Source organism: Ambystoma mexicanum, chromosome 2q (assembly GCF_040938575.1).
Source record: "Ambystoma mexicanum isolate Mex_15411 chromosome 2q, UKY_AmexF1_1, whole genome shotgun sequence".
Classification (NCBI taxonomy): Eukaryota; Metazoa; Chordata; class Amphibia; order Caudata; family Ambystomatidae; genus Ambystoma; species Ambystoma mexicanum.
In genome coordinates, this window is record NC_090924.1 from 1,297,338,496 (window position 1) to 1,297,360,632 (window position 22,137).

The 22,137-nt window shown below is 45.5% G+C and overlaps 1 protein-coding gene across 6 annotated transcripts in view; it reads right to left on the bottom strand.

Moving 5' to 3' along the window:
* The window catches only part of ATP2C1 (ATPase secretory pathway Ca2+ transporting 1), a 1,883,161-nt gene that overhangs the window by 1,065,230 nt on the left and 795,794 nt on the right, over window positions 1-22,137 (bottom strand). For all 6 annotated transcript variants that reach the window (XM_069648728.1, XM_069648731.1, XM_069648729.1 and 3 more), the window contains one exon: window positions 5,622-5,697. In XM_069648728.1, coding sequence (XP_069504829.1) covers window positions 5,622-5,697 — 76 coding nt within the window. The remainder of the gene's footprint in view (window positions 1-5,621; window positions 5,698-22,137) is intronic.

Consider the following 22,137-nt stretch of genomic DNA (forward strand, 5'->3'; position numbering starts at 1 on the left):
TGGGTAACTCGGCAAAGAAACAGGGAACTGATATTGATTGGGCTGCAATTATCTCAACCCTGTGGCAAAAACCTGTTCCATAAGCAGGCCTCTCAACTTAGAGGAGTCTCCAGAAAGATCGACCTAATTTTTAAATCTTGGAATACTAGAGGAAATCAACATCTCATGTGCAATCCTGCCTGTCTGCAAGAGTTGAGAAAAGCTAATGTGTGCCTTCAGGAGACCTGGATGACCTTAACCCCCTGCTTGGACGGCTACCAGATCTATGATCAGGTGGCCTCCCAGGGATTGGGGGGCAGGCCCTCCGGGGGTCTCCTGACGGCCGTGGCTAATTGTTTGGGCTTTGGTGTTAATGTTCTGTTGGGCCTACTCTTTGGAGCGCTGGGGGTTGATCTTATAACAGGTGACGGTGCCCTGAGGTTACTCATTATTAACATCTATTGGCACAGTGGAATGTCACCAGTGGATCGATTTGTGGAAATGGTTATCCAAGTAATAACTGCATGGGCCCTAGAAAATGAGAATGGTCGAATCCTGGTTGCAGGAGACCTAAACGCGGATTGTCAGTTTGAATATCCCTCATGGGAAATCTGTAAAATGGTCCCCGATTCGGTGGCTACTTACGAAAAAAACAACTGGGCATCTTTTATTATGTCGGCTTGGGCAACATAGGCCTCTTACCCTTTGTGGGCTCCGACAAACAGCAGTCTGGGGAAACTGCCTGGCATACCTGGCAGCGTGGTGAGAGCCCTTCTATGCTGGATTACATCTTTCCCGATGATTTTCTAAGGAATAGATTTACTGCGTTTAAGGTCTCCTATAACGATTGGAGTGACCATACTATATTAACGGCCCATTTTATTCTGACCATTACCACTAGAAATTATATCCCCCACCTACAGGTTTCAGTTAGTAATTATGGGAATGCTGTGAGATCGTCGCCGAAAAACATTGATGCCCTAAATCAAAATCCGAGGGCCCAATTGAACAAATCCACCCTTGAATGGAAACTAAACAATTTTTACGCTTTTGGGACCATTCCCCTGATCGATGATGCCATTAGGGACATTGCCTCACAAACAAATAGAATTGCACTGAAACCTCAGCATACTCATTGCTAGAATCGGGACTTGGCTCTGGCCAAAACTCTCATGAGAAAAGAGATCAGAAGAATTAAGAACTCAGAAACCAATGAGGCCCGCCAGTCCAATATGGTTAGACTGATTAAGCAAAAATATAAAAACCCATGTCAATTCATAAAACATCAACTCCTCCAGCGAGATGCAGAATCTATGCTGCAAATACTAATCAGGGCTAATCTGGGGGCCTTTTGGACTATTGTGAATGGCCAAGACATCAATCACGTCACTTCACAATTGAATCCGATCTCTGAAAACGAGTGGCTGGCTTTCTATGAGGAGAGGTTTGGGCCTAACCCGACAATCTGCGGGCGAGAACATCATGATTACCCTGCTTATGGTACCAGCGACGTTTGGGAGCCTATTCTGGTGGTTGATACAGTTAGGGAGCTGATTGTGACGTGCAAAAGATTGCGCGCTGTGGGACCCAACGTCCCACTAACAATACTTTCAAGTCTGACCCTAATCTGTGGGCCAATCTCCTCTATTATGAATTTGAAGACATCTTGCCAACGGGGATTTGCCCTCCCTTCTGGAGCACAGCCCACGTTATCCCAATCTTCAAGTGTGGCAGCAGGTCAGACCCTAAGAACTATCGTCCAAATTCCTTGATTGATGCAGATTGTAAAATCTTCTCAGTTTTCCTGCTGTCACACTTTGAAGATTGGGAAAAACACTTTCACACGTTGAGTATTTTCCAGACTGGCTTCCGTAAGGGCCATTCGACGAACATTAATGCCCTGGTCATAAAATGCATTCAGGAGGCTGCATGAAAGAGGGAGAAGGAGTGCACATTCATGGCGTCGGTCGACTACTCTGCAGCCTTCGACTGCGTCGACCGTAACAAACTTTGGCACAAATTAGCGCTATAGGGCCTACCAAGGGGCCTGTTAGGCTTGGTTTAAGGAGTTTAGAAGAACACAGGAATTCAGGTCAGGTTTAACCAGAAGGGCGATATGTCATCTAGACTCCAAACGCACTCTGGAGTGAGACAGAGTTGCGTACTGGCGCCATGGATCTTTAATCAGTACTTGTTTGATGTGGCTGAGAGCTTGATTGAGGAGGGGATAATTGCTCCAAGAGTAGGCTTGGCTACGCGCACGCTTTCATGCTGTTTGATTCCACTAGGGTGGGACTCCAACATCGTTTTACCACTTTTGCGAGGTACGCTAAGTATAATGGCCTGGTTATCAACCCAAACAAAATCAAAATCCTCTCAATTGCGAAGGGAGAATGCAAGAATTTGCAGCCGACCTGGTCTTTGGAGGGCTCGAGGGTGGGCATTTCCCCTAGTGTGACTTATTTGGGCTACTATGTGGGTGCAAATAAGGGGTCTAGAGCACAATTGGACATTTTAGCACAGAAAGCTAAACTAATGGGAAATCAAATGCTCACAATTGACCGTAAATTCAGGACATTTTCGTTAAAACCCACGCTCATGTTTTTTTAAGGTAAAGTGCTCCCTAAATTGGGATGTGTGTTGGAACTGTGCTCTGATTGCTCTGATGCAGTTATGCATAAATTGAACCAGATAGAGGATGGGATCTGGAGACAGATCCTTGGCATCCTTAATGCGGTCCCCCTAACTGCAATCCGGTTTGAGCTCGGATATACTTCCATATGGGCGCAAGTACAATGGAGGATGTTCTTGCTATATGGGAAAATTAAGGCCCCTACTTTAAATACTTTATATGAGTGGGTAGGAAATAATATAAATTTCTCTGGTTTCCTATTAACATTTGCCACCAATTGTGAGAAGATCCTTCAAAACATAGATTCATCCTTGATTGATGCCGATTGTAAAATCTTCTCAGTTTTCCTGCTGTCACACCTTGAAGATTGGGAAAAACACTTTCACACGTTGAGTATTTTCCAGACTGGCTTCCGTATACCCCTTGGAAACCTTAATCAACAACCCGATGTTTACAAAAAGAGTTTGCTAGATAAAGATTGGATCTCAACACCAGAAACTTTCCACTGTTATAAATCTATGAGTCACCTTGCTTATGAGCATAACATTTAAAAATAAAAAAATAAAAAAAATAAGGGGATCCCTCTCCAAGATTCTCTCTCTCTTTCCAAACCGACATCGTGGCTTGTTGCTACGCCTGCGATGGAACATTCTCCAGACTAATGACACTTTATTTAAAAGAAATCAAGTAAACACGGAGGAAACCTTATGTAGATGTTGTCATTCCGAGCAGGAAACCGCAAAACATCTTATTTTAAGCTGCGTACAATTGGTTGAAATGAGGAACACATTTTTGGGGCCTTGGAGGGAGTCTCATCTATGCTCCTCTACTGACTTGGTTTGGAAACACTGCCTAAATGTACAAAATACACGAGAGGGCTTAGCAATAGCTGGGTTCCTAAAAGGCCTTAAACTTGACTGCCTTAGACAATTTAAGTTAGGTTTATGTGTTTTTACATTTACATGTACCTTTTCTCTTCTTTATTTATGGTTTCCTGTTCTTGCTTATTATCTTAGGACTGAAATCTCTACACTGGCTCCCAGTGGCTGCGAGGATTAAGTTCAAAACCCTCTGCATTGTCCACAAGGCCTTCTGGGGCCTGGGGCCTAAATACCTTCAACTCTCTATCTTCCTTCCCGAGCCCTTCGCTCATCCGTCTCCAACTCCCTCAGGGTCAGCCGCTTCTCGAAGCAACGAGCTGGGGGTAGATCTCTCTCTGTGGCAGGGGCCTCCCTCTGGAACAGCCTTCCTGCCTCCCTGAAACTTGAGGAGAACCATCTCCGGTTCCGGAAGCACCTCAAAACCTTCCTCTTTGCTTCTGCTTTCTCTCTCCCTGTCCCCTGCTAAATTCTTCACTGAAACTGCACTGAATCTGCAACTGGGCCACTCTCACCGACCTCGGTCCTGGGCCCAGCCACTCTCCACTTGCACTGCCTCCTTGGCAACCCCTGCACTGCGGGACTGTCTCTGTATCCCTACAGCCCCCCCTTCCCAGCACTTGTGTGAACTTACCTTGCACTGCCACCAGCTGGCCCTATTTATTTATTTTTATTCTACTTACTTTGTACTGCACTTCCCTCTCTCCACCCCCTTGCACTTTCTCCCTTCCTCCTACCCCTGCACTTTCACGATCTGAATGACACCTGGCCTAGTAGGATCGTTGTCTGTCTTCCCCTTGTTCCCCCCTCCCTGCCTCGTCGCGCCTTGAAACACTTGTGTATAGGCGCGTTACAAATGCCATATAATATCATATCACAAATGCCATATCATATCTTGTGGAGATCTTTTACTGATTAGTTTATCATCTTTTTTTCTTTTTAATGAATGTAAATAAGTCAAGTTTTATGATGGATGTATTTTATTTCTTGTTTTTCTTGCAAATCAATAGTGTTTTTCATTTCTTTTCAGTAAAATGTTTGTAAAGGTTTGGTCAAACCATATACAAATATAAATAAATAAATAGTGGGAGCTGCCAGGGGAAAGGAAATATATGACTCTTTGGGGGGGTTGGGGGGCGGGGAGGGTGGAAGCCAGTCAAGACATAGAAACAGGGGACTGCAGCAGTTGTGGACCAACATTCTAAAGTTGACAAGATCCATTCAAATTCAAGAAATATGGACAAAGTTTATGTTTCAGTGGCATTTAACCCCGGAGAATCTACACACATTTTACCCCTTGGTGTTGAATCTCATTTGGAGACGATACGGAAAGGTGGGCACCTGGAACCATATCTAATGGGAATGCCCTCTCATCCAGGAATATTGGAGGCTAATGGGGGAGGCACCGGCTGAGGCTCTGAAGCTGAAGGGAAGTGGTAACAGAGGTCTGTCTATTCTGGGGCTGGAGGGTCAACTGCAAGAGCTACCATCCAAAGCAGAGCGAAAAATATATGTAATCTTGATGATGGCGGGGGCATTGGAAGTAGCGCAAAAATGGAAGGCAAAGGACCCTCCAAACAAATGTGACTGGTTGGGAAAAGTGTGGAATGTTGCTCTACTGGAATGGGTCAAATACTCTTTACAAGGAGATCAACAGGGCTTTCGGGAGGACTGGTCACGGGTCATGGGGTTTCTTCAAAAAGAGGTAAGGGGGAATTGGTGTCCAAGGAGGATGAGACTGTTAGGCCTGGTGGAGTGAACCAGGGGGATTTTGTTGAATAGGTTAAGATTCAATCGGCTTCAAGAAGAGCTTCCCCATCGAAGTTCGGACTATGGGGCGGGGGGAGGCTGCTTTACAAATGTGTGTAAAATTTGCAAAAACGTTAATAAAAAGTTATATGGAAAAAAAATCCCATCCATTTCTTAAATACAAGTATTACCCCCAAACACTCTCAAACAGTATTATATGCAATAAAAAGAATGTGGCAAAACAGGTTCACGAATAAACAGTCAATCAATCGAAGAAAGTGAGCAGGCTGCTAAGTGCTATCTCACAGTGAAACAGAGTATTAACACCTTATTAACACATTCAAAATATATACACCTACAAAAGTTCATATACAGTCTCTTACCTATAATACCAAAGGAATACAGTGAGAGTTGCTTTCCTAGAATATCCATACTTTTTTGCAACGGGGTCTTTGGAGCCTGAATAAGAGTGATACATGAGAAAAGGAACCATTGATGATCACTGGTTTACTTACAAAAGAAAAAAACAACACAGCACATTCATATTTTACAGTACAGACTTCAAGAATTTTCTGATTGAAACTTTTTGAAGCAGGTGCTTTAATTACATATCTATTAAGAAGATCAAAGGTAGATCTTTATGAAGGGTCCACAAAGCCTTTAATCTTTGCGTATGCACTCTACAGAGGTAAAACCTTCTAATAGAAGGCCCTTTTGCAATTGGTCAGACTCCTGTAAACAGCTGGGGCAGGCCTCTATTTTCATTTATGTATTTCCTAAGCATCTCTATCATAAAACATAGCAAAGTTATGGAAAGAAGCTACTTGGCGAGTGTGCTTCAGTATGGAGACCATGTGCGACAATAGCATACCACTTCATTTTGAATGTGGAGCAAAGGCTGGAAAAATGTATGTCAAGGTAATGTATGCAATAATTCTGCCCATCATAAACATAAAATCCACGTGCAGCCTGCCACTCTGACATGGAGCGCACACAAATCGCTCCAAACAGCCTTGTTGGATCGGATATCAACACAATGAGCTATCCTCCTGGGTCCTAACATGGATTACAACACCTTCTAAGGCTCCGACAACAGATCATCAACATGGGCCTATGCCATGAAAATGCAAACAACCCATAAAACTTTTATTGGAAATGTCTGCAGATCAGGAACAAAAGATGCACTGAATGAATGCACCTACCATAACAGCTTCAGTGTGGGAGACAGAGGTTCATTGCAAATATCAATGTTGCGCTTTTGGCTGCTGTCTAATAACCAATGCTTTGACATGCACCTGCTGTTGAAAGCAAGATATGCTATATGCAAAGATCCAAGCATATGCCAAGTGAGGAAGCCTTTGCCAAATATCCATGCACATCAGCATTCACTAATGTGCTTGATGTCATGGACTAGAAACATGCATTTCATGGTAGGTAGGGCTTGATCAGGACTAGAGCATATTTTAAAAGGTATGTGCAGTTATCAATACAGTGATGAAGCAAGCGCAACATGTGTTAGATGTTTCTAAGCAATCTATAAACAAAGATAGTACATGGGCTCTCATAGGACCCAATTAAGCAGCATGATACAGGCTACTTGAAAGAGGCCAGCAGGAGTCACATGACAGGTCAGTGTGATCATCGAAAGGAGAAATTACATTACTTACCGTAATAACAAAGTTACTCTCCGTAGTGACTACCGCACTGCTAGTCCATAGTACCCTTTCCTCCATACTTTTGGGACATTCCGTCCATCGGGACGGGACCGGAGCACTTTGAAGCATCAAAAATAAAGTGGTTTGTCCATTTAATTTTACCCGGGGGCACTGCACGCAACCGTAGCCCTGCCTTCCTGAGCTCTGCCCCACGCATCTCCCTTCATTCCTTTTTTATTGCCAAAGTCTAAGGACCATTAGCAAAATACAGGATACTTTTTATAGGGGACGGCCGGCGGACGTATCTAGGAAAGGGGACTATGGACTAGGAGTAAGGTAGTCACTATGGTGAGTAACTTTGTTATACTCCCACGTCCCATCCCCTTTCCTCCATACTTTTGGGAGATTCCCAAGCTCTGACCAACGCAACAGTAGGATGGAAATATCCCTTACTGGAACAGGTTCTTAAGAATTGTCTGGCCGAACTGGGCATCAGCCCGGGAGCTCAGGTCAAGACAATGGGCCTCATTATGGGTCTGGCGGTGATACTGCCGGCTTGCCGCCAGACCGGAACAAAATTCCCGTTAACACCAGGGTATTACGACCCCGGCGGCCGAGAAGTCAAGCGCCGGTCATTTTGTAATGGGGACCATGGAAGCACCAGGACCGTTAACAACGGTGCTGGTGCTTCCGTGAAACTTGTGGGCGGGTGCCATTCCGCCTGCCAGGTGGGACCTTGGCAGGCAGGACGGCACCCGCCCTCAGATATGTACTACGCCGGTCTGGACCGGCATAGTTAGAATGAGGCCCAATGTCTGCAAAAGCCATTGGAGAAGCCCACATAGGAGCCTTGGCTATGGACTCCCAAGGGACATATTTCTGGAAGGAAACAGCAGCCGCTTTGCCATGGACCAGATGTGCATGAACGCCCTTTGGGGGCTGAAGCCCTTGAATAGTATAAGCCTCTGAGATGCATGAAGCGATCCAGCTTGAGATGGATGCTTTTGAAGCTGGTTTCCTTTTTGGGTCACCGAAAGGGAAGAGTTGTGAAGAACTTCTACGTTCGCATGTTCTGTCGAGGTAACAATTCAGAGCTCTTCTGACATCTAGGTTATGTAGAACCCTCTCTGGATCAGAGACCGGGTTCGGAAAGAAAACCGGTAAGGATATCGATTGATGTGGAAACAGACAATTTTTGGAAGGAAAGAAGGAGGAGTGCGAAGCACAACCTTATCCTCATGGAAAGTTAGGAACGGGTGTTCAGAGAGCTTGAAGTTCTCTTATTCTTCTTGCAGATGGTACAGCAATTAAGGCAGACAATTTCCAAGAAAGGAACTACTGGCTACTGGTTCAAACGGCTTATGGTGAGGACCACGTTTAGATCCCGTTTTGGATGAGGCCTGACTGGCAGAAAGAGGTGAAGACCACCTGCGAAATGCCTCTTGATTACTGGGTTTGCAAGTGAAAAAGCGCAGCTTTCTGTAGACAGATAAGCTGCAATGGCTGATGGCATGCATTACTTACCGTAATAGCATTTCTGATGATTGTATCTGCTTAAATGCACATGCTGTACACAGTGCGACATCTAGTGGTAACCGCAGAGTATTACAACTTGTCTTTCAAGGATCGAAAGGGGACGTCGACATGGGCGTGCCTCTAACACTATCTCTAACGCGACATGTAGTGTACCCAAAATTCCTCACGAGTCGAGGTTCCTCTGACTGTATCTTTTGTGCCGTAGTGGAGCCTTATTATCATGAGAGAGTACAGAAAAGAGAAAAGTAGTAGGATGTCTATGTTCCATCCATCCGAGCGGGGAAGAAGGGTGGGCACACGTGAATCTAAGCAGATACAATCATCAGAAATGCTATTACGGTAAGTATTGCATGTCTTCTGATGCTTGTTAATCTGCTTAGAATCACATGCTGTGCATACACTAGCGAGCAGTACCCGGAGTTGGAAGTGGGTTGTGAGAAGGAACAGTAGTGAAAAAATGTCTTAGTACTGTTGTCCCACCTGAGAATCAGACTTAGAATGAATGTCTAGGCAATAGTGTTTTGTAAAGGTGTGTACAGAACTCCAGGTTGCCGCTTTGCAAATAGATTCGAGGGGAACATTTGCAATTAATGATATGGAAGCCCCAGTGCCTCGAGTAGAGTGTGCTCTAGGCTTGAAGGGCAGTTCTCGCTTAGCAAGAGTGTGACGCAATTGACAATCCACCTTGAGATGGCTGATTTAGAGACAGGGTCCCCTTCTATACCAGCCGCCACTGACACGAAAAGCTGGTTTGTTTTTCTTAGTGGTTAAGTCTTCTACAGATAGTACATGACTGCCCTGTGCACATCTAGTGTGTGTAGGCTTCTCTCCACCACGCTTGTGGGGTTCTGGAAGAAAGTTGCCAGTTCTATAGACTGGTTCACATGGAACTTGGAAATAAATGTGGGCACAAATCGAGGGTGAGTGCGCAGAACCACCTTACCTCTGAACTGTAACAAAAGGGTCTAGAACTTAAAGGGCCTGTAGCTCACTGACTCTCCGTATTGAAGTGATTGCCACTAGGAAAGCGGTCTTGTAGGTAAGAGCTTTGAGACTTGCTTTATGCATGGGCTCAAAAGGAGACCCCAGAAGTCTAGTCAATACCACATTTAGGTCCCATCCGGGAGCCGGTTTAGAAATGGGGGGATGAATCATTTTAACCCCTTCCATGAAAGTCTTAATAACTGGTATTTTCCACCACAACACTCTGTTGTGACGTATTGTAGGCTGAGAGTGCAGCTAAGTGAACCTTCAGTGAATTAAAAACCAGGCCTCTGTCTAGTGAGTCAGGTACAACACAATGTGTGTAGGTGAGCAATCAATGGGATTGATGCTCTTGGAATTGGCGGCCCCACATCAGGGCCACCAATATCATTGTGGCTGGTTCCTGGTGCATCTTGTGCACGATCTTGTTGAGTAGGGGAGTCGGGGGTAAAGCATAGACAAATTTCCCTGACCATGTTATCCAGAGACCGTTCCCCTTGGATCAGTTCTCTGGGTACCTGGAGGCGTAATCTTGGCATTGTGCGTTCTCCAGAGTTGCTAACAGGTCGATCCCTGGGAAGCCCCATTCTGCTGCAACGTTGGAGACGATGTCTTCGTGCAGTTGCCATTCATACTCGAAGGGCAGCGGAAAGTCTCTGCTGAGTTTGTCTGCTAGAAGATTGAGTTCCCCTGGAACGTGTTGGGACAACAGGAACATCTTGTTGGACAAAAGGCAACCCACGCACCGTACAACACCCCCCTCACTCTCTGCTGACTTGAAATACGGTTCCCGAGGGTGTTCCATCTACCAGCGCTTTGAGATCATACCAATGAAACAAAAGGGGCTATACCAATGCCAAGTACCATAACAGTGTTTGAGAGCACACTTCCAAATGTTCTGGGACAGTTTGGATAACCCTGGAAAGCGAGAGCGAGTACCCCCTTGCTTGTTCAGGTAGTACATGGCTGTGGTGCTGTCCGTGAGGACCAGTACTGTCTTTCCCTGCAGCTGCATCTGAAAGGCTTTCGGTGCTTTGAACACCGCTAGCAGCTCCAAATATGCCCCTTCCAGAGTTCGAGAAACGCTTCCGCCCTTGCCTGGCCGGTGGGAGCTGCGCTCTGCTGCCATAAGGAACATGTCTCATGTAGCCTTGTGCCCTAGAGGCATAGCTAAAGGCAGATTTGGCGAGCTGCGCTGTTAGGCCTAAGGACAGCGATTTTGGATTCCTTAAGAAATCACTGGCTTTCTGGCAAAATAGAAGATGATCACTCTCGAAGGGCATGTCCAGAAGCTTGACTAGGACTTTAGGCGAAAATAAATCGAGGTTTTTATTAGTGTTAGTGCTGACGCCATAGATGAGCCCACACAGTCAGTAATGTCAAGGCCCGTTCACGCCTGTCTGGCCACCTCTTTCCCATCCTTCACTAGCTGTAGGAAGTCCTGACGCATTTCTCCTTCTGGGACATACTGTTTTAACTGCTGTCCATAGACCGAAGGAGTACTTGGCAAAGCTGCTCATCACATTTGTAGCTTTTAGGGCCATACTGCCTGAAGTATATGCTTTCTTTGCTAAGGCATCAACTACTTTTGCTTCGCTGTCGGGGGCAGGGGTGGGGGAGAGTGGACGTGGAAGATACAGGTCTAGATGAGACAGTAGCAGACTGCATAACAAGTGCTTTAGAGGAAGCGTGGGCAGTATGAAAGGTCTCCTCTAGCCGGCGGAGCTGATGGGAGGAATGGAACAAGGGTTTTGCCACATAATTGTTAAAGGAGCGGCATTGGCAGTGTTTAAAGGCATATTACGTTCTGTGGCGAGGCCTCCATCTTAAATGTCAGTAAGGTCATAACCTTTTATGTGCACCACTGATGAATGCCATCCCAGGGTGTCAATAACCCTTTCTACTAAAGCCCTAAATTTAGAAGTATTATGAACATAGGGCTGCGATTGCTGAAATTCGAGGTCTCGAGACCGCTGGCGTCATGGAGGCCTTGAGCCAGTGGCAAAAGCTGACTTTGGTTGTTAAAATAATCGACCCCTCCTGAACCCAAGTAAATATGGTCGATATCCCCCTGATCATCGGCGTTATTATCGCCAAAGAAACAGTATCGGAAAATAGAGGGGTTGTGGGGTGAATATTTTCTCGACATCAGTTGACAATGAGGGTTTGTCTCTCGGCGCCGATATGGTGGATGACGGTGTCTATTGGGATCGAGATGACGTAGCATCCACATCCTTGGATGCATGGGGTTGATCCTGCTTCCACTGAACATCTTTCGGTGTCGAACGATTTAACGGCATCATCATCGTCGGTACCTGGGCACTAGAGGTATCTGATATGCAGTGCGCCACTCCTGGCTCCGAAGCCTACTGCGTGGGGTGGTTAGCCACACCGACTGCAGCATGCTTTTTGAAAATGTCAAGCATGGAGGATTGGAAATCCTTCCACTCTTGGCGGGTGGTAGGCCCAGCCGCCCTTTTTAAGTCGATGAATCAGAGTCCCGACAGTGGTGGTGACACCCTTTCTTCTTTCGGATGAGGAAGATTGGCTCCTCGAGTATGTTCCTTCTTCCACGTATGTTCTTTTTCAGGGGTGTGCCCCTCAGTTTCGGCCTCCGAAGTCCGAACCGTCGACCCCGCTGGTTATTTAGAGGGCAGTCAACCCAGAGCGAGTTTAGCACCTCGATCGCGCAGGGAGTTAGGTTACCTTTTGGCACACAATGGACACCCGTCAGTCCTGTGCCTAGGCACCAGATACACAGCTTGTGTGGGTCAGTGATGGACATCTTGGTGCCACAATCGGAACACTGCTTGAAACCAGATACCCGAGCAACCAACCTCTCCCATCGAGGAAATGAAAAAGTACAAACGTTTTCTGGCGAAAGACTCGCCAGTGTTCCCAAGCAGCGTGTTAGCCCGTGGAAAAAAGGAACTGAGGTTGGGGCATAGTGACATGGTATTTATACGACATCCGATGTCACGTCCGGAGACGACGATCAGACGTCAAGCAAGACGGATCGATGGCCGGGCCAATGTCACTACATCCCCTGTCGAAAATATTCCGAAGCAGCATAGCTGGAGGGAATATCTCAGATGAGGAATCTGCAGGAGAAAGGCAATCCATTGAAACCATGTTATTATCAGACAGACAGACACACACACACACACACACACTATTTATGGCATTTCAATACTTCTAGACAAATTGAACATAGAAATGTGTCATTGCAACACCTGCTGAAAAGGCAGTACATTGCGGTCACTCCAAAGATGTTTAAATAAGGCTGTAATGGTAATGCACGTTTTGTTAGCATGAGTATATATGTTTGTACATAGCAGGATTCATAGAAGATATTACTTTCTTCATCAAAGCACATAGTGGCCAGGAGAGGGGGTAAAGGAGGCCCCTGGAGGGAAGCCTGGGTAGAGAGGGGGAAAAATGGTCCTAGAGATGTCATGTGATACACCAGTCTGCTCAAATTACCCCAATGCTGTATTAAGTCACACCATGTGTCAAATTACACAAATGAGCACCAATACATTCAACTCTTTAAACACAAAAACAAGTAGGAGGTTCAGTGCTGAAGTGAAATTTTGAACATCTGGTTCTTCTAGGACTATGCATGCAAGAGACGTGCTATACAGTGCAGGTACCTCTGCTCACAGAAGTGCAGGGAATATAATTTGAAACATAGCTAACCATTGCAGTCACAATAAAGCGGGCATGCACGTATACTGGGGTTGACAAATCTGATAGGAGCACCACAATGCATATGTGTGCGCAGGTACACATTGGGATCTGCATTAGTCAAACACTCCACCCACAACTGTCACCTGTGTATTGAACACACAAGCAGAATATACAGTGACAGAGGATTCCCACCGATGGGTGCATTAATTTAAAATATCTTAATTTAGCAGAATGAAAATAGGTCATCATGGAAAATAGTAGTAGCATAACCAGGAAAACGATATTTCCAGATGGTTTAAGCGTTTCAACCTCGCTAGGCAAAAATCTGAATTTCCAAATGTTATAGCAACTATACATGGGATGTAAAAATACATGGATAAGGCACCTTTATAGTTGAACAGACCCTCTCCCTGAATGCCATTTCCAAATACTAAGGGAGCCTGAGAAGCCTAGGGAAGGTGGGGGAGTGTTGGGAGACATGGAAAGTAAAATAGATAGAGAGGATAGCACCAGGGCCATACTCAGTGTGGCTGAGTGCCATAAGTCAGCTATCCCACCCTGTTGCACAAGTTTCAAACTCTAACAAAAGACAGCCTAGAGAGGAATTGCCTCCCTCCCCGTAGCAATCTCAAACATTGGTCCTAAAGGTACCTCAAACCCGTGGCAAACATCCCCCAGCAAAGTAAAGCAACAGACTATCCATTCATTCAAGTCTATTCCCATTGCAGGCCCAGCAGAAAACACCTGGGTGTCCTTTCCTGGGTGAAAGTAAAATGCTTTTGGTTTAAGTCATTCAGAGCCAGGCTTGAAAGTTAATCATAGCCACAACCCTCTTCTGATCCAGTTCATTCTTCGTCCCAAGAAGAGCTCTCTTCTGAGCCAAGGTCTCGGGGCTCAAGACAGAAACAGCAGCAGACTTGCAACTCTGCATAAGAACCTATCCTTCCAATTGTTACCTGGTCAGAACATCTGGTGACAAGTCAATAAGCACACCTTATGCAACTTGTAGTCGCTGCTAGTTCATGTACTGGAGTACCAACGTCTGCAGTCTCGGCCAGCACCTCTTTCGGTATAACCAACACAGGGAGTCAAGACCCTTTATGACAGGTAGTCCAAGGTCTCCACATCGGTGTCACCCTTCAGGATGTTTAAAATTGAACAATCCATGTTATCTCCTCTATTGCTCGAGAGTGGACAATCTCGCCTCAACAGTGTCTGCTCATTCGATGTCACCCTCTATGAGAGATCTTCAGGTTCGACTTCCACTCCCTTTATTGCCAAATCAATATTCTCAGAAAATCCATTCTGAACAGCAAAGCAGCATTATTTGGAGTGCTCTTAATCCTGCGGTAGTTCAATCATCTGAAAAATCCTCAATTGCTTGACTACTGTCCTTTTTTGTGGGATGATCCTCCTTTTACTTCTCCTCTGGTCAGCCATGCTCTACACAATCCTCACCCCCTACACGACTGCCGCCAGGTTTGAAAAGCTGAACAGGATCCAATAGGGCTATGCGATGAACCTAATGGGTAACTTCTCAGTGCTAACTGATGCCTAGTGTCCGAAAGGAATCGGGAAATCCAACAGGGGCCAGCAAGAGCACCCGTGACCGGTATCATTCAGAGGCCAAGCACCAAGTTCTGGTGTCATTTCTTTGTTCTGGCAGTTTCAGCTCAAACCGGGCACACCAGAACGCAGATATATCCTGCAAATAGGTCTAGTTCCCCAGCAGCCTCTGCTGCATCCATGGGTTTCACCTAACTCCATATTTCCTCAAGCTTCGAAATGACCTCTGCAGACCCTCAGGTACAGACGCATGAAAGTTGAGTGCGACGGGCAGATATGCCAAAAGTAGGAGGTGCAAGACAGACAGGGCACCTCAATATATGTGCTCCATAAGAGCTCTGAATCACCTAACCACTTCCGGCAGTTTGAAAAGGCTCCATCACAAGTTCCCCTTCTCAGTGCTTGCGATGAATTCAGGAAATTTCCTCAGGTCACCAAGAGGTGCTCCAATACAGCACCAAAAAGTGTGGGCATACTGGGCCTAAGACAGCTATGCCCACCTGATTGGCTAATATTTATACAGCAAGACATTATTTTGAGTGAGCAAATGCCACCCTGCCAGCTAAATGTACATCCAGATCAACAGCAACAACAGTGAGCAACTTTTGCTGTCTTAGTATCACAAACAGAATATTTGAGACTTACTCCACACATATAGTACATGTACCCCAGATGCTGCATTTTCCCCAGTCATAATATTATTATATATTCAGACAGAAAGATGGCACTTGTTTAAGCATCACATTTCTATTGTCTACACCCATCAGTGGCAGAGCCTTAGATGTCGGTGGCCACTGGCTCCCAGTCGAAGCATTGACTTCCTTCGATGCCCCCTTTTATCATCCACAAGCCATACTGTGGGAATGGGCCAGGGTTCCTTCAGGATATGGTGCACTAGTCACCCCCTAAAAGGTCCTTACGATCAGCCTCGTCCAGGTCACTTGTTGTCTGGTGTTCTTACCTGCACTTATGTTCCGAGAAGTCATGCCAGTCCACTCTCAGCAGGCAGTGCGAATGTTATATAATTGTGTTATTCTAGTTAACCTTGCCCTCCTCATATCTGATCTCAAGCCGACAAAGCAGTGACAAACTCCCTCTGTCTTTTTATATAGGGTTTATTATGTCTCACCTATAAATTAATAGATAAGGCGGACAGCTATATTTCAAAGTAGAGATGAAAACAGTTGATTCAGATAAAGGCTATGACTGTGCCCTTTAAAACATATCCAAGCGATGAGGTCATATGATTACACAACAACATACCAGTGCCAATGGTTTTCAGGCAAATAAACACCCACAAACATTAAAGATCAAATACAACTATATTGATGTTGGTATGCATTACAGTTCTTGGCCATGATAAAATTACCAGTAATGTTAATAATTTCATAGTTTATTTCAGATCAATGATCTATAAAATCATACATCACAAATACAGTAAATTACAATTGTGTTTGACTCGGATGGTTAAAAGACAAGTACGTTGATAAAAGGTCAGTCAAGTTAAAACCCATTATAATAAATGGCGTTCAATTTCTATAAATAAACTGTAGTCAAAGAGCATAAAACAAAGAGCAAAAGTGCACCAAGTACAGTTATCGTCCAGCAAAAAACTGATTAACTATTGAATTTAGAAACCAGACACTAGTTTGTATTCCCAGATGTTCTTGCATTTTCCTAGAGTGAGGGGACAAGGGTTTTTTCGCCATCGAAGTTCTTGTGCGCTTTTCATTTATCTTAATTCCAAGATGTTATCACTAAACCAGGATTTATTTTATGGATTCTGTTTTCACTATCTTTGTCTTAAAAGGGGCAAGGGCGTCAATGGTAATCTTAATGGCATGGAAAAGGTGACACTAGGTTGGAAGAATCGTCAAATGTTTCTCCTGTATTCAGCCTGGGAGAGAGCAAGGTGGAGCAATCAATTGCCAAGATTTTTCTTTAAGGTTTCTCAATTTTATCTTCATCCTTCTAATACTGTCCAGTCTGGGTGGAGCATTAGGTAGTAATAGTGACATATTAACATATTAAACAAGTTGATGTCCCATTTTTTGTGGCCGTAATGATCAGATTCTGCTGGATGACTTTCCTATCACTCGTCCAACTTACTACCCTAGTTCCCTTCTTCAAAAACAGAGGGAAAAAAAAGAAAACAAAAGCATCAGATGAAGTCCTTCTCCTTTCCCATGCCCATTCGAGCACAAGCAGATTATGATCACTTTCATGACTCCCGGCATCACAAAACTGCATCTGCTCCCCACCAGAATATAGGCAATCGGTACGTAATCAATTATACTATTGAAACTCACATTATAACTGCTCTAATACCAGTTTCTAACATGATTTCCCATAGAAAAAATGTTCTGTCAAATGATCTTCCAAGTTAGGTATTGGTAGGCACAGGCCCGCTTACTCGTCATTTTGTTGCAGCTGGTAATCACAGTGCCTAGCCCAAGATTAAAATCTCATACTATTATTGGGTAGGTAGTATGTGCTGGACCAATATCCCAATTCAGGATCTCCTTCAATAAATTCAAAAGCCCCATGAAGGTCTTTCCATAGTTGTAATTTTAGTAGTTCACCAAACCAAGCTTTTCTACCACCTTGAATTTGAGGAGAAAAAAAACAAATAATTAATAGTTGACTTCAGTGAATATCCTCCAAATCTACGCTGACCAACAAATAGATAGCAAGTCTGCCAGAAGGCCTACCACTGGTCCTTAACACAGGATAAAGGGTGAGCCCTTGTATGAGGAAAGGGTAAACTGACCAAGTTTCTGGGAACATTAGTATCTAGTGGGCATTAATGAAACTCTGCCATTCAAAACTTGCGATTTACCCTTTCAGACCTGCTACATTACATATTAGAAAATTAGGTTGTTAAAACTCCTCCGGCCTTATTACGTTTTGTAAGGTTCCGTCAGTATATCCATTCTTTAGGTTGTTATCGTGCCCATTAAGCGAAGGCAAAGGATCCAACAAACTGACCGACTTTACGAACCCTTTTCCTTTCCTGCTCCTATTACATAACTGACTCCACTTTACCAGACGTGGAATAGCCACAATCCACATAAACAGAGAACCATTAGTATGTCCACACCTAGAGTGAACCACCCACACAGTCACGTCCGACCAACAACGCAACTACAAACCAAGATGCCGGATTACTTTACAGCTATGACCACTTGTGACTCTGGATCGCTTATGGACACTATCTAACCAGTGCACAGAACCAACCCATCATAACCCACACAACACACTAGAACCAACACAAAACACTACCACACACTCCCGCACCGAATCTTACCCATACGGTTATAATGCATGAGGCCTCTCACAATATTACCACATGCAAAACACTCACAGACGCCAGCTCCTCCTGGTTCTGAATATCCTCTCACCCTACCACCTCACTACCTCCCCACCCGCCTCTCTTGCAGAGCTACGTGAGCACCTGGAGACTGCCCCTGGGTGGTAGCAGTGCGCGGTACAAAACAACATATGCCCACGATCAAACCTCAGTTCATGTGGAAAAAAAATACCAGTTTTTCGAGATGACGTAGTCGGACTGACAAAAGGAACAAATCAGTCCACCTATACTACAGATTCTAAACAAGAATATCTATTTTGAGGGTAACCCAGCCATAGTCGCCAAAGACCAAAAGAGACAGCAGACGTCAGACATCAGACTGCAGGGGTGTGGCACACCACACACACAATGGGACCAACCAGTCAACCAGCTAGCAGGCAACAGCCCACTCACAGCCTCGCAGGAGTGTGGGAAGGTTCTGTAAACATGCCCTCCATCCACCTGTGATGACTGTGACAGCCATGTACAAAGACAACAGCTGGCAACAGCCTGCTCACGGCCCTGCACTACTAATGTTCTTTCTGCTGATTCTTCTCCTGCAGATTTCATCATCTTAATAGATGATTGCCTCTGCGCTAGATGCTCAGAAACATTCAACAGAGGGCGTAGTGTGGCTCAGCATTTTTAGGAAAGATTTCTCTTTTAGCAACTTTCACTCCATATTCTATGGACCCCCAAACCTTTTGCTTTTTAACCTGTCCTGACGTTTGTACAGTGAAGTGAAGCCTTCACCTTCCCTCCCCTGGCCTTTTGCTCATTAAACTGATCAGTCTTTCAGACTTCTTGTAATTCAAATTTCTATGCAACACTGCTGGTGTTATGCCTTGCACTTCACTACCCATGAAAAGGTTCTACAATTGGCAAAAGAAGAAGACAAAAATGAGAAGGATATAAGCTGTGATTCATCGAAGATTTGCCCCTGGTTGAGATGTTCCTGGGAGGGATGGGGGGGGAATGGGGCTATAGACCATAGTTCTTTGGTTGTAGCCCCAGATAGAATCTCAGGGGCTACAACCATAAGGCTAGCTAGCCCGCAGTCCTGACAGTTCTGACATTAGTGTAGCCCCGGGTCTTTTCCAGACCTAGCAACACCCCTGGCCCCTGGGAACTTTGGAGAGAAGGAAAAGAGGGCACTACATTAAAAGGAGATCAGATCTGCTTGGGATTTTGCACCAGTCTACATGAAATTGCAAATCAAAGAGAAGTCATTTGAAGTTTCAGAGTAATTACTGTTGGCAATTTTGGAATGATAATACGTAAAAGAAAGGTTGAGATCCCCATTGCCCAAATGTCTGGACGGAACCAGTATTAGACACCCAATTCAAATAGGACTAAGAGAATTACAAATTATTTACCTCTTGGTAATGTTCCTTCTGATGGATGTTCCTCCCATAGATTCCCCCAACTATGATAATTCTATCCACAGGGCAGTTGTTTTTTGGAAGCTTTTCTACCATGAGTGGGCACAGTGTGGCTTTACGTCGGCTCCGTCGGACGTTCATATTTACCCCACGCCGGACATGACATCAGGGCCTTTATATATTGAGGCGCTGCACACTATAACCTCAGTTCCACCCTTTTCCCAAAGCACTCTGGTGCTGAAGGAGCGTGGAACCGATGGTGTACTAGCTATCTCCAAGAAGCGCAGGTAGGGAGGGCGATGAGGAATCCATGGGGGGGGGACCATCCATCAAAAAGAAAATTACCAAATAGGTAAATATTTTGTTCTTCTAATGGATACCTTACTCCCACAAATTCCCCATCTAGGAGGGGCTCCCAAAGCAGGATGTAAATATAGAGGAGGGAAGAGAGCAAGAACACCACCGAGACCAGAAAACTCTGGAGGACCTCCTTACCAAATCGGGCATCCTGTACAAGCAGTAATTCATGTGCAGAGACTTCTACGTTGCCGCCTGGCAGATGTTCAGGACAGGGACTCCCCTCTGCAGGGCAGAGGCAGCAGCCACTCCTCTATAAGAATGGGCTTCAAGACGCTCAGGCATATCCTTTCCAGCCAGACCGTAGCATTCAGAGATGCCCAAAATGATCAACCTTGACAGGGTATGTTTGGTCACAGCCCTACAAGCACAACCACCTGCGAGCACCACAAGTAAAAAAAAAATCTGCCTTCCTCATCTGAGAGATGTAGAACTTGAGGGCCCCCCCACCGGGTCTAGCCAATGGAATCGCTGCTCTGCCTTAAAAGGATGACGCGAAGGGAAAAACACAGCAAGATGGATCTTTTGAGAGAGATGAAAATCCGAGACCACCAAGGGACTCGCTCTCAAAGTCACATTCTCCTTGGAGCAAACCTAGTAGGGAGGTTTAAAAGACAAAGCCTGGAGCTCACTCACCATTCTTGCAGTAGTGATGGCAACCAGGAATATCACCGTACAGATGAGCAGTCTAATAGAACATGAAGGAAGGGGCTCAAACTGAGCTCCCATGAGGACATTTAAAACCAAATTGAAATCCCATGCCAGGACAACAAACTGGCGAAGATGAACCTAGTTAAACAAACCCTGCAAGAACTGCATTTCAATGGGTATTGTAAAGAACTAGCCCTGTTCCGGGGACCTCTTGAAACCCAAAATAGCAGCAAGGTATCACTTAAAAGTACCAATCTGCAAACTTGCTTAGGCCAAGGACAGCAGAAAATCCAAAACGGCGGAGAACATCACGAAAAATGTACACCATGTGCAAGCATTAGTACACTTTTTGACGGGTCTTCGAGCTGAATGGAGCACATCAAAAATGTAATACAACAATCCCAACTCCTTGTATCTCAGTAGCCAAGCATGAAGGTATGAAGGTTCAGGCTGCTGAGGTTCGGGTGGAGAACCAACCCCTCCGATTGGAAGAGCAAGTCAACACACCTCGGAATGCACTAGGGAGGGCAGATCGATAGATCTAGCAACTCCGGATACCACGTCCTCCAGGCCCAGTCCGAACTGTTCAGGATCTGGTTCCGAACAGGCACAATCTCCTGAGAACGAGTGGAATGACAGGGATCAGTGGGAACGCATAAAGGAGGCAGAATGTCCACTCAACCATCAGTGTGTGCCACAGAGTTCCCCAACGAAGAAAACAACTCACACTTCCTGTTTACACTGGAAGTGAAGAGGTCCACTTGAGGCATCCCCAAAAAGGAGATCTCCTCCAGCACCTCCTGGCAGAGCTCCCACTCATGGGAGTCTGAAGTCTGTCTGCTCTAGATATCCGCTATGACATCCTCTCTTCCGGCCAGATGGGCTGTCGTCAGAGAAACTCTAGTATCCAGAGCCCAGAACCACAGTCACATCGCTTCTCTGCACAGATGCAAGGAATCCACACCACCTCGTTTGTTGAGGTAGTGCATGGCCCCTGTGTTGTCCCGTCAGGATCGGTACAGTCTTGCGTTTCACAGAGGGGAGGAAAGTGACCAGACCAAGGCAGGCATGATCGACCCTCTGCTGTAGCAAACCGATATGTTTGAGGCAGACCACACTCTGCTCACTGTCAGTTCCAACAGGTGAGCACCCGGAACCAGTCAGATGCGTATTTGACCACAGTCACCTCATGCCAGGGTTGATGAAACAACGCACCTCTCAGCAAGTTGCCTCTCAAGGCCCATCATACAAGATCCTTAGCCACCTAGTTCAAGACATCCGACATGTGGCCCTGAAACTGACCATTAGCAACAGAGGAGTCACTGAAGCGATCTGATGCACAGTCTCTCCACCAGGACTACTAGGTTGCAGGAGGCCATGAGGCACAGAAGGAGCAGAAAGGCCAAGGCCGGGACTTGTTCCTGGAATTAGAGGAGAATTACTATCTGAATGATGTTTGCCACTCAGTCCTCGCGTAGGAAAGCACTGCCCAGGTGACTATCCAAGACTGCTCTGATAAATCGGAGTGACTGGGGCGGTGAAACCTGAAATTTTTTGAAGTTCAGGGAAAAGCCCAAGCTGTGCAATAGAGGCATGCATGGAGTAGGTGATCCGATAGTAGGTCTGGGGGCCACCACTGTTAGCAGCTTGGTGAACACCCTGGGAACGGAAGAAAGGACTTGAAACACCACAAACCATGAGTACTTCATGTGCTTCCGATGGATAGGCA